Genomic DNA, 12802 nt, shown 5'->3' with positions numbered 1-12802 from the left:
AACCTAAGGAAAATGAATGAATGAAGTTGCTGTTTAACGTTTTTGACCTCTGATAAGTCTAAAAAACCCAGATCTTACGTTTTATTTACAGTCGAATAAACATATGGAAGCCGGTAGGTTGACCACCTCCTCTACTTTGCATTGAAAAGCAGAGCATTTTCTGTCGCACGTCACATATTGTGAAAATATCCCACATTTCCATCAGTCTTTTGGTTCAATTGTTGTGCTAGGTAAATGTACATGTGTTCTTGGCCTTTATGTGAGCCATTTACTCATTTATAGTGTAGTTTTACTTCACTTATTTGACAGACAGCTGTCTAAAATGTGGAGCAGGTGATTCTCAATATGATGTAGTTTCCCAATGTTTTTGTATTTTTATGACTTAATATCTCAAAAGTTGGACTTTGAAGTATTTTTTGAAGTATTTAGACGGACTATGATGTTTTCATTTTTTACTTTCTACCTCATTGTAATTCATTGTAAATGTCTCATAATTTTCATTTTTATAGTATGACTTAATATGTCTTGTTTATAACTCTATCTAAAATGATTTAGTATTGCATAATAATGACCTTTGATCTAAGAATTATGACATTGTCTAACATAAAAAATAGTTTTCCTTAAAAATAGATTAAATAGAATGAAATAATGCAGGTAAACAATGAAGAATTTTCTTAAATATATTATGCTTTTGTATTTATTTATTTATTGTTATTTTGTTGTATAATAATAATAATAAATATTATTATTATTATTTTGTTGCTTAATTATTATTATTATTATTATTATTATTATTATTATTATTATTATTATTATTATTATTTTGTTGCTTAATTATTATTATTATTATTATTATTATTATTATTATTATTATTTTGTTGCTTAATTATTATTATTATTATTATTATTGTGTTACTTAATTATTGTTGTGATTATTGTTTACTTTTAATATTATTTGTTGCTTTATTATTATTATTATTATTACTTTGTAATTATTGCTAAATAATAATAACAACAATAATTAAGTAACATAATAATAATAATAATAATAATAATAATAATAATAATATCAATAATAATAATGTTACTTAATTATTGTTGTGATTATTGTTTACTTTTATTATTATTTTGTTGCTTTATTGTTATTATTATTATTATTACTTTGTAATTATTACTAAATAATAATAACAACAACAATAACAACAACAACAACAACAACAACAACAATAATAATAATAATAATAATAATAATAATAAAGCAACAAAATAATAGTTATTTAAATATTTAGTATTTATTGATTGATTGATCGATTAAATAAACACAATGTTTTCCTCCACACTTTTCCACAGACCCAGAAGCCCTCCCTCGCTTATTTTCAGTGTGTTTCTTGGGCATGTTTTGAAGTAACACTTCACCATTTTTTTGCTGTTATGAAGTGTTACTCTGCAGCTAATTTCTTACCATTATCCGAACCCATTCTCAGTCACTATTATATTCTGGCCCCCTAGACATTCACGCTTGGGCTATCCCATCAATGCAAGTCTGTCAGATTTTCAGCAGTTTTATTGTCAGCCAACACAATTAAAAATGATCCTCTTCTTGGGCTGCCTGTGAGTACGATCTCAACATCCTTCCTCTCACTTTCAATCTTCCTTTCTACAAATCACAGCCTGTGGGAATCCACTAGATCTATAAAAGTGCTGAAATGGGCAGCCGGCGGCCAGTGCCGGGCTGTTATTTTCTCTAAGCTGGGATGAATCAATACTTTCAATCAACAATGAGAGCAGTGAAATAGAACTGCTCCCAAATGCTGGAAACACACTCCACTGCTGCTGACAGACACAGGGACAATTGTTAATCCTACAACCAATTGTGTCTACACTGTAAAAAATATATATCTGTAAATTAACAGCTTTCTGCAAACTGAAAAAAAAATAATGTCTGCAAAATTGTTACAAACATTTTTATGTGTTGAATTTAAACAAACAAAATAAATTTAGTAATGTTCAACTTAAATTGTTTGTTCAAATTCAGCCCAAATAACTTGTTTACAACCACTTAACTTAAAAAAAATGTCTTCATCTTCAAGGAATCATCTTTGAATGTTTTTTCTGTGCATTTTGTGATTTTTTTTATTTTAAAGTATGCTTTTAAATTGCATTATGGGATCTTGATCTTTTCTTCCAACAACTTTTGATGTTAAAAAGCTGAAAAAAGTGACTTTTATTGACCTTTTATTGACCTTTAATAGTTTGAAGTGATATATTGTCTATATCATGTTGTAAATTACGGTAAAAAAAAAAAAAACTTGTAGAACTCGGTACTTTTTGAGTTTTTTTCTTTTTATAGATTTCATTATAATTATAATTTGTTATATAATACACTGCATCAAACTAATAAAATGTCAATAAAAGTTACTTTTTTAAAATGAAGAGTTAAATTTTCATGATCAAAAGTCAACAGAGCAGTTCCATCATGCTATTAATAACTGTAAATAAATAGAAACACATGCAAATCACAAAATACAAACCTACATTGTACAAAAAAAAAATAAAATAAAATAAAATAAAAATAAATAAATAAATAAATAAATAAATAAATATATATATATATATATATATATATATTAGTTGTTTAGATTGCAACCATGTCGTTTATTTATAAGGATAGTGTCTATTTTAAATATTCATAATTTGGATACAGTGTGTTGACGGCCATTAGTCCGTCATTGAACAGAGGAAAGACGATTGACGTTGTCCATCCACAAGATGATGACAGAGACCGCATAATAAGCCCTTAGAGGAGAAAAACAGCGTAATTTCTAACAACAGCTGATCAAATCATTATTAAACTAGTAAGTGAGTTTCTAAGTTGATCTCTCTCTTTTGTATGTTGTAATGCTGTATTACTACCATAGTAATTGTAGTGTGTTGAGTGTGAGATGGGACTCATCTTAAAGTCTTAAAACCCTAATGAGTCTCCTGTTTTCGTTACTGCAGACTGGTTCAGTAAACAGAAAAAAAGAAATGCTTTGACTTTTTGGGGTTAATTAATATGATCTCCTGATTGCAACAGAGAAATACTGGGAAATCTCTGTAGACTGATGGCATTTCATGCCGTTGAGCCTTATAATCTTAAAATCACCTGTTTTGTCATCACTTTAGACATTACGCTAGAGAATCATTTAAATAATAGCTCTAAAGTGACGTCGGTAAATCAGTAATGGTTCCTGCTGTTCTGATGTCAGCTGCAGATCTGAATGAATGGCGGAAGAAAGTAGTTCCTCTTAATAAAGGATTTTAAGACTCTTCGGGTTTAATTTTCTTTTTTTATATACACGATTATGCCATCAAACTGTTGTATAAACGCAATATCACACGAGTAGCGGTGCGATGTGGCTGTATATCGGCACTGGTAGGACACTAAGGCACTCGGCACGCCTCCCACCAGTGCTGATGTACAGCCACATCGCACTGCTACTGGTGTGATATTGCTCATATATATTCATTACTGTGCATAATATTGTTTATTTTCATTAAACAATACTAATGTTGTTTCTAACTACTAAAATATCAATAAAAGTCACTTTTTAACTGAAAAGTTGAATTTCCATTATTGATATACATGATCAAAATTCGACAGAGCAGATGTTCCATAATTAAATTCATAACCGTAAATAAATAAAAAACACATGTGAATAACAAAATACTAAGATTGTTTTAAAAAAAAGGCATTGGCGTTTTAAAATATCTTGCCCTTCCTAATAGGTGCGCTATATACAGTAAGCATCTGCAAAAACCTGTTTATACCAATTAGGAGCTTGTATGAATATTCATATTACTGCATATACCTTAAAATAACCCATGAATATGCATAAACAGGGACCTGATTGCAGTAGAGAGACTGGTTACAGCCGTGGTATTTCTCTTGCCCAGTTCTGCCAATCAAAATTGACCAGATTCATGTGTGCCATCTGGAAGCAGGTCAGTTTGCACGGCCCGGCACGGAGGACAAATAAACAGGTGAAAATCACAGGAACTGATTCCAAGCCACAGTTTGGCATAAATACAGAATACAAAGCGCTGCAGAAAATTACACCTCAAATTTAGATGAATTTTCTTTACAGCCTTGAGAGCGCTTGAAAATTTTCTCTGAATTTACTAGTTACAGGTTTGATAAAATGTTAATATTGGTTCATTTTATAAAGATTTGATAACATTTGTTCCAAATTTCTAATAATGATACTGTCATTTAGAGTTTTATTTTTTCGCAGAAAATGGTCAAGTTAGTGAATATTTTTATTAGTCTGTCAAAGTCTACAAATCAGACTTATTACACCGAATATTCATAAACTTAATTTATGGAACACAAGTGAAGAGCATTGGTTGTATGCAAATGTGCAATTTCAGAGTTTCTTTTTCCTTTTGAACACTTTTATGAACATTTAAAAAAAAAAAAATAATAATAATAATAATAAAAAAAGCAATGGCTAGATGAATAAGTATGATAGCTACTTAATTCTTGGTTATTGTGATTTTAGTTGTGCTGAATTGTCTATGGGTCACTGAGTCCAATTTACAGTAGGTGATGACAATCTCGCTGTCTATGCTCTGCCTAGGGTCCTACACTGTTTCAGCCTCGTTGCAAACTCAGCACCATGGGAGGTAGTGCATTCTCTTTCCATGCACCCAAATTTTTAAATGCTTTTCCCACAAACATCAGGAATGCTGGTTCCTTGGACTGCTTCATGAAGCTACTTAAAACTCATCTTTTTAGGACTGTTTTTAATTTGTGATATCCCTTTTATTCTTACTGTGTTTTTTTTACTGTATTTTTAATTGTTTTACTGTGCTTTGTTGATTTTTACTTTCTTGTAAGCGCTTTGGGTCTTAGAAAAGCGCGTTAGAAATAAAATCTATTATTATTATTATTATTATTATTATTATTATTATTATTAATGCAAAAGTGAGGGCTAAATCTGACCATAAAATGATTTCTTAAATAACCACTCCAAGAGGTGTTAAAACATCCAAATAATTCATTTGTGGCTTCCAGTGATTATAAAACCTATGAGATGAGCCTCTGAGCGAGAACTTAATCTTCTCCAATTTTAGAAGACCAAACATATTATGTTACTAGACTTTGATTGAGGGTGATTGGTGGGATTTCCACATTAAGAGATCTCTCTTATGAGCAACAAGGGAGAAGAAGGCGATGACAGTATTTTGAATGATTGTGTCGTGAAAATCAACTTGGGGTTTACCAAAAATAGTGATATGAGGGTTTGGGTTTAGATTAACGCCTAATATGTCTGAGATTGCTTTCTGAATATTGATTTTGAAGTTAAAACATTGATGTTGTTGTCTAAAAAAGAAACATAAACATGCCACCTTTTTGATATTTTATGCAAACAAGCTCTAAATCTCAACATTTCTATTTTAAATTTAGAAGAAATGTAATAATCAGTAGTTTACATAATAAAATAACTCTTACATTTAACTACATTTATTCCAAACACATACAAATAAACAACTGAAAAATCATAGGGATTCATTCCAACCCACAATAAACTATAGCATGCAAATAATAATAAATAAATATTTAAATGTATTTATGATTATATAAGTACAGTTAGAATGACTTTTCCATATTATTCTATGCCAGCACCAAAAAAACCCCAAAAAACACACACAGAGAGACGTAGAAACACACACATAGACACATTAATATGGGAGGACAGCTGGCATGATGGTGAATGGGATTATACATGTGGGTGTCACATCGTCATGGATTAAAAGCTTATTTCCATGAGGTATATACAGATGTATAAGAGCAGACGTCGCACACTTCAGCCTTCCTGACAGCACAGGACATCAAAGTTTATCTCAAACCCAGTCTGTCACCCAACACTCTCCGAGGAGACACTATTGACATTTCTGTCATTACGATATTTTTTTTCTCTGAATATCGAAAGCAGACACACTGTGGTTTATCTCTGCTCATAATTTGTAATTTTGTAATCTTTATTTTCTCGATTTTTATTTTTCACCGGGATATATACAGTTGAAGTCAGAATTATTAGCCCCCCCCTGTTTATTTTTCCCCTCAATTTCTGTTTACCGGAGAGAAGATTTTTTTCAACACATTTCTAAACATAATAGTTTTAATAACTCATTTCTAATAACTAATTTATTTTATCTTTGCCATGATGACAGTAAACAATATTTGACTAGATATTTTTCAAGACACTTCTATACAGCTTAAAGTGACATTTAAAGGCTTAACTAGGTTAATTAGGTTAACTAGGCAGGTTAGGATAATTAGGCAAGTTAATGTATAACGATGGTTTGTTCTGTAGACAGTCAAAAAAATTAGCTTAAAGGGGCTAATAATTTTGACCTTAAAATGGTTCATAAAAAAATTATAACTGCTTTTATTCAAGCCGAAATAAAACAAATAAGACTTTCTCCAAAAGAAAAAATATTATCAGACATACTGTGAAAATTTCATTGCTCTGTTAAACATCATTTGGGAAAAATTTAAAAAATAAAAAAAAATAAAAAATCAAAGGGGGGCTAATAATTCTGACTTCAACTGTACATTTGTACATTTACAGGTAGGGAATTACGAGACTACTATTCTTAGTTTTTCTGGATTTATTAGGTTTGGGCTTAAGTAGAATCTTTATATTTGATTTAGTCTGATAACATTTCTTCCAATTTTTAAAAATAAAAACAGTGTAATTTAGAGGTTTTTTCAAGAAAATGTCAATTGTTTTTATTAGTCAGAGTTACTGTATTCCACCAGTGATTTGTGAACTCTTTTGAAGCACTTGCATTGTGTTGTTTAAAAAAAAGAATATAAACATGTCACCTTTTGTGTTATTTTATTTAACAAAAAAAAAAAACTTTTGAAGAAAGAAAAGAGTAAAGCTAAAATAAAACACTGTGTGTGTACTTGCTTATTGTTGTGATCGCCAGCAGTGTTGCCAGCAGACGAAAGGTCAGGTTAGGTGGCAAAGAATCAAAACACGTGAAAAAAAAAACAAAAAAAACAAGGAAAACACTTTGTAATGTTTGTGAGAGAAACAAGACTCAGCCCTGTGAATGTGAAAAGTATAAATATATAGTCTCTGTAATCGGTGAGATGAGCTACAGCTGTGTGTGTGTCAATGTCCAGATTATTGTCAGCTGCTGCAGTTGATGGGTGCAAAGCGTTCTGGGAGTTGTAGTTTGAAAACACTGTTGGCGATCGCAACACTTATGTGCTTTTACGAGGACATTGGACTTATATATTTGATGCATTAGGTTTAAGGGTATGGTAAGGCCATATAATAAGTAGTTTTTACAATACAATATACATTACGCTTATAGTATTGAGCGTCCTCGTAAACTATATACTCAAGCATTTGTGTGTGTATTAATGTATTTAAAAAATTAAATAAAGAAAGTATTAACAAACACCAACCTGTGACGTTTAATCCATCCGAGCGCTGGCACCAAACTTGTCGAGACGAGCCCCTCCATGCGCCGGTCATCCATTTGTAATCATAACACTGACCCTCTTAAAACAAACAAACACACATATTAACAGTGGCACATTAAGACACATACCATGTAATTAAATTAAAACTTAAACATAATGTAGGTTTATTAGAGGCATCAGAAACGCTGTCAGCGCCGAGCACGCAGTATTCTTAAGGATTCCTTTCACCCTGCTCACAGACTGTTTTCTCTCTTGCCTTCCGGCAGGCTCTTCAGTCTCCCCCAAACAAAAACCAGCAGACTGAGGAACAGCTTTTCCCCAGAGCTGTCTCCCTTTTGAACTCTGCCCCTCACTGACCCTTTTGCCACCCTAATACACCCCCCACTCTCCTCTAACTTATACTCCTCACAATCACTGCACTGTTTAACATTTGCAGATTTAAAAATTGCACATATTCATTGTACTGATTCATTTATTTGAACTGTACATACTCACTGCACATGGACATTTCTAATTATGTACACACCCACAGTACATATACATTTGTAATTATGATTATCTATCCGCACACTTCAGATTATTAATAGCAACCTGTACATGTATTCATTTATTGCAAATCTCTAATCATAGCTAATACAACCTGTATATAATGTTCATAGTACATCCATCAGTAAATATCACCATAGTTTTTCTATAACTGCACTTTATAACTTATACCTGTATCCTGCACTTGCTGCTATTGCACTGCTGGTTAGACCTAAACTGCATTTCGCTGCCTTACTTGTACATGTGTAATGGCAATAAAGTTGAATCTAATCTAATCTAATCTAATCTAATCTAATCTAATCTAATCTAATATAATATAATACAATACAGACAAACAACTAATTTCACTTCCAGAAAATTTCACAAATAACTCAAGAATTAGCAACACATTGGATTAAACATGAAATTAGTTACCTTCTGTATAACCTTTGTTTTAAATACCACTTAGATTATTGACTTTATTTAATATTAAAAAAAGTAACATTACATTTAACAATGTAATTATGATTTAAATTCAAGTTAACAAAAAACATAAAAAATTAAAGCCCCTTTGAGTATTTGACCCATATACAGTATTTGTTTTGCTGCATAACTGTATTGTTTTCATCCCAGAATGCCGTGCTTTTGACTCACCTGTACAGGGTCTGGCCTCCCATTCTTGTTCTGGACACTGAAGAAGGTTTTCAGGTTCCTGAGCGAGAACAGCGCGAGAACGAACCTGCACTGACCCGAAGCCCAGATCATCCCCGCCGATACAGCTGAGCTGACAGGGGCTCCACATCGTCCAGTCTGTCAAGTAACACTCACCTGTCCAACACAACAACAACTGTTAGAAAAGTAATCTGTGGTTTATATTTACTGCACTAATGTCATGGATGGATTTAAGCAGGATATTCTGTCTCATTTCACAACAAACTATATATTTATATACCATCTGCTTGAATAGAAGTCAAATTTTACAATCTGACATGTGCTGAGGCATTTGTGCAGGAATTAGGATGGGTTTCAAATGCTACTTTGTACTTATCCATGCTGATTATTAAAGATTGACTTGAATTTGAATTACATTCAAAATTTGCTTGAACTGAACCATTTTATAATTGCCATAATGAGTGAATGTTTGTGTGTAAATAAAATAAAATAAAAAATAGCTTTTAGCATTTAAAATTTTTGTTCACTCACTAAAACTTTGTTATTTTTCAATCTTCGTTCGTTCGTTCATTCATTCATTCAATCATTCATTCATTTATCCATCCATCCATCAATCCATCCATTCATCCATCCATCCATGAGGATTATTTAATTCTGCTTAAGCTTGACGGTATTAATAAATGCTGTTTTATTAATAAATGCTGTCTTAATGCAACTCATTTTTCAGATTGCGAGTATGGTTATGTTTTATTGTTTTTCTTTGTTCGAATTAAATAGCGATTCATATTATGTATTAGATAATTAAGCAATATCAGCACTCTTACAGCATCTTCACCCTTGTGTATTACTCCACCTACACTAGGACTAAATGGCTAAACAACTCACTACAGTTTGACAAATATTGCAGCTGTTGGACAACATAATGTACTTTTGAGACTTTTTTAGGTGAGAATGTAGTTGTTTAGATTGCAACAATGCACTTTATTTATAAGGAGAGTGCCTATTTTAAATATTCATCATTTCAGAGAGTTAGCGTGTTGGCGGTTTATCAGCCTGTCACACTGAGCAGAGCAAAGACAGTTCAGATCCTGCCACAAGATGGCAACAGATACCACATAATAAGTGTTTAGGGGGGGAAAAACTCAATTTCAAACTACAGCTGAACAAAACATTATAAAACAGGTAAGTGATATTCTAAAGCAGGTCGCACACCGGAAGCGTCGCTCGGTGCGGACATTCGCATGATATTTAACATGAAACTAATCAGATGGCGCTCTGTGGCTCGGCAGAGAAATGAACAGTGTCCTGAGTCGTGGCTGGGCGCCACGGACAGCCGCCGACTTGCAGCACCGGTGTGTGTACCCTGATAGAAACCTGTTTAGAATTCTGAAATGTATGGCGCTGAGTGAAGCTACATGGGGCGCCGCCGAGTGCCGCTTCTGGTGTGCGACCTGCTTAAGTCGATCTCTCTCTTTTGTGTGTTGTAGTGCTGTATTTATACCATAGTAATCTGGTAGTGTTTGCTTTGCTTTGGCTTTTTGAAGGTTAATTATGGTGATATCCCGATTGCAACAGAAAAAACACCACCGCGTCGCCCATAAATGGACTCAACGAGGGGCTAAAAACCTGCTGATTTCTGCATGTGCAGATTTAGTTTGGGTCTACATATAACCTTTTTTGCTATTTAAAAATGTAAATGTTTATAAAATTTGAAAAGTACATTTTAATGTGTGTGACGTGATGAAATAAAAAAGATTTTTACTAAAAAGGGATTCAATTGGCACTATAAGTATTACAGTGTTACTGAAGGCATAATCAGTTTCACCAAAACATTTAATAAACCAATAAACTTGGCAAATGATACACATTTCAACTCTGTAGAGATTTTCGAGACGTCCTCGGACACAGGTTCTCTCATTATTCATTAAAAGATTAAATCCAAAAACCCTGAAGAATGAAAAATAAAGTTAGAGCACTTTCAACCTGCGGGGTCCAAAACGGACAAATCCTGCTTGCAGCCTTTCTTTTTTCTTTGCCAAAGATATTAATAATGCCCGAACTCCGCATTGTGTGTGTGTGGGATCTCAGGGTGTTTTTGCAGCAGAAGTAGGTCAGTCTGTCCCGTTGTAAAAGGAGTGCTGATTTGTGAATATTTTCCCTGCGTATTAATTATTCATAACATTGTCCTTCCACAAAGCCCTAATCCTGTGATGATGATTATGAGAGGGAAGCCAGCGGCAGATGTAACACCTGAGTTCACACACAGAGTACAGTCTGATATATGTGTGTGTGTGAATAGATGATGAAGTTACACAACACTGGAATGAATATTCATAAGTGAAGCGAAGCATCATCATTGTTTGAGATACGTTTGTGTGAGAAACAGGAAGAGCAGCAGGAAGAGGCAGCGGTGGTTCACAGCTGGAGGTTTATAGATCCAGGCGAGATGGGATGTGTGTTTTAAAGAGCCAAAACAATGAAGAGTGATGGGGTCAGAGGTCAGAAGGACTGTACTGTGTTGCAGCTGAAAGGCATCCGCTGTGTAAAACATATGCTGGATAAGTTGGCGGTTCATTCCGCTGTGGCGACCCCTGACGAACAAAGGAACTAAGCCGAAGGAATGAATGAATGAATAAATAAGAATGAAAAAGAAATAAAGTGTTTTTGTGTCTTAAAACACTCACAAACCTCTGTTGCCTTGTTTTTAATTAAAAATGGGCCTATATTTATTGTGAATGCTAAAGAAACTTAAAATCACAACTGCACAAACATAACACGAATCTGCACTGACATGCGCTGATGTGTCTTCACTGTTACTGTCCTTTTCTACAAACCTCTGTCACACAAGACCTGAAATTATACGTCACTCAAACCAAGGCACTTGATGAAATGAAACGTTCTCCAACAAAAGCATTGTTTCCATCTATTTGCAGTAAATGTACAGCTTAAAAATGGATGACAAGCCATGAAGTTCAATTCTCCATTTGTATGAGGTAATATAGCAAAGTATACGAGACTGCTGAATTATAGCTGTGTGATCCCAGTGAATATTTCACACAGTGTCTCGTAAAAGCTGTCCTGTAAATGTGACAAAGTAGCTCTGTCTGATTTAAAAATGAACTGTTAGACAGAGAAGCGCAAGACTTTAATGTGCTCCTGTAGACAAGCAGTTTTCAAACTTTAATGCTCAGACAAATATTGTAATTATGATGGTTTTTATGAAGCAAAACAATAAAGAAATCTGATACATAAATATGATACAATTATATTCAAAATTCTGGGTCAAAACTTTAATATATATTTTTAAAAATTTGTGAACACTTTTTTTAAGGGATAGTTTCACCAACCTCATTCATTCATTTTCTTTTCGGCTAAGTCCCTTTATTAATCTGGGGTCACCACAGTGGAATGAACCACCAACTTATCCAGCATATATTTTACACAGTGGATGCCCTTCCAGCTGCAACCCATCAATGGGAAACATTCATACACACTCATTCACACACATACACTACGGACAATTTAGCATACCCAATTCACCTGTGCTGCATGTCTTTGGACTTGTGGGGGAAACCCACGCGAACGCAGGGAGAACATGCAAACTCCACACAGAAACACCACCTAACTAAACTGAGGCTTGAACCAGCGACATTCTTGCTGTGAGGAGAATGTGCCACCCACTGCACCACCGTGCAGCCCAGTTTCACCAACCTTTTACTTGTAAAAAAACCTTTTTTTATTTTTTTATTTTGTTCTGTTAAACACAAAAAATATTTTGAAGAATGCTGGAAACTGGTAACTATAGACTTCCGCAGTAGGACAAAAAATACTATAGAAGTCAATGATTACCAATTTCCAACATTCTTCAAAATATGTTATTTTGTGTTCAGCAGATTGTTGGAAACCGGTAACCATGGACTTCCATAGTAGGACAAAAATACTACAGAAGTCTATGGTTACCAATTTACAACTTAAAAAAAATATTTTCCTTTGGTTTCAGCAGATTGTTGGAAAGCCATTGGCTTCCATAGTAGGACAAAAAAATACTATGGAAGACAATGGTTACCGATTTCCAACATTCTTTAAAATATGTTCCTTTATGTTCAGCAGAATATTGGG

General features: G+C 33.4%; 1 protein-coding gene across 1 annotated transcript in view; it reads right to left on the bottom strand.

The window, feature by feature from the left end:
* thsd7aa (thrombospondin, type I, domain containing 7Aa) overlaps positions 1 to 12802 on the bottom strand; it is a 268864-nt gene that overhangs the window by 17589 nt on the left and 238473 nt on the right. The window contains 2 exon segments of the mRNA XM_056480189.1: positions 7469 to 7564; positions 8666 to 8839. Of these exon segments, the coding sequence (XP_056336164.1) occupies positions 7469 to 7564; positions 8666 to 8839 (270 nt within the window).

This window comes from Danio aesculapii, chromosome 19 (genome assembly GCF_903798145.1).
Source record: "Danio aesculapii chromosome 19, fDanAes4.1, whole genome shotgun sequence".
In the NCBI taxonomy this organism is placed as follows: Eukaryota; Metazoa; Chordata; class Actinopteri; order Cypriniformes; family Danionidae; genus Danio; species Danio aesculapii.
The sequence above is the reverse complement of the archived record's forward strand: the minus strand, read 5'-3'. Positions and strand labels throughout refer to the sequence as shown.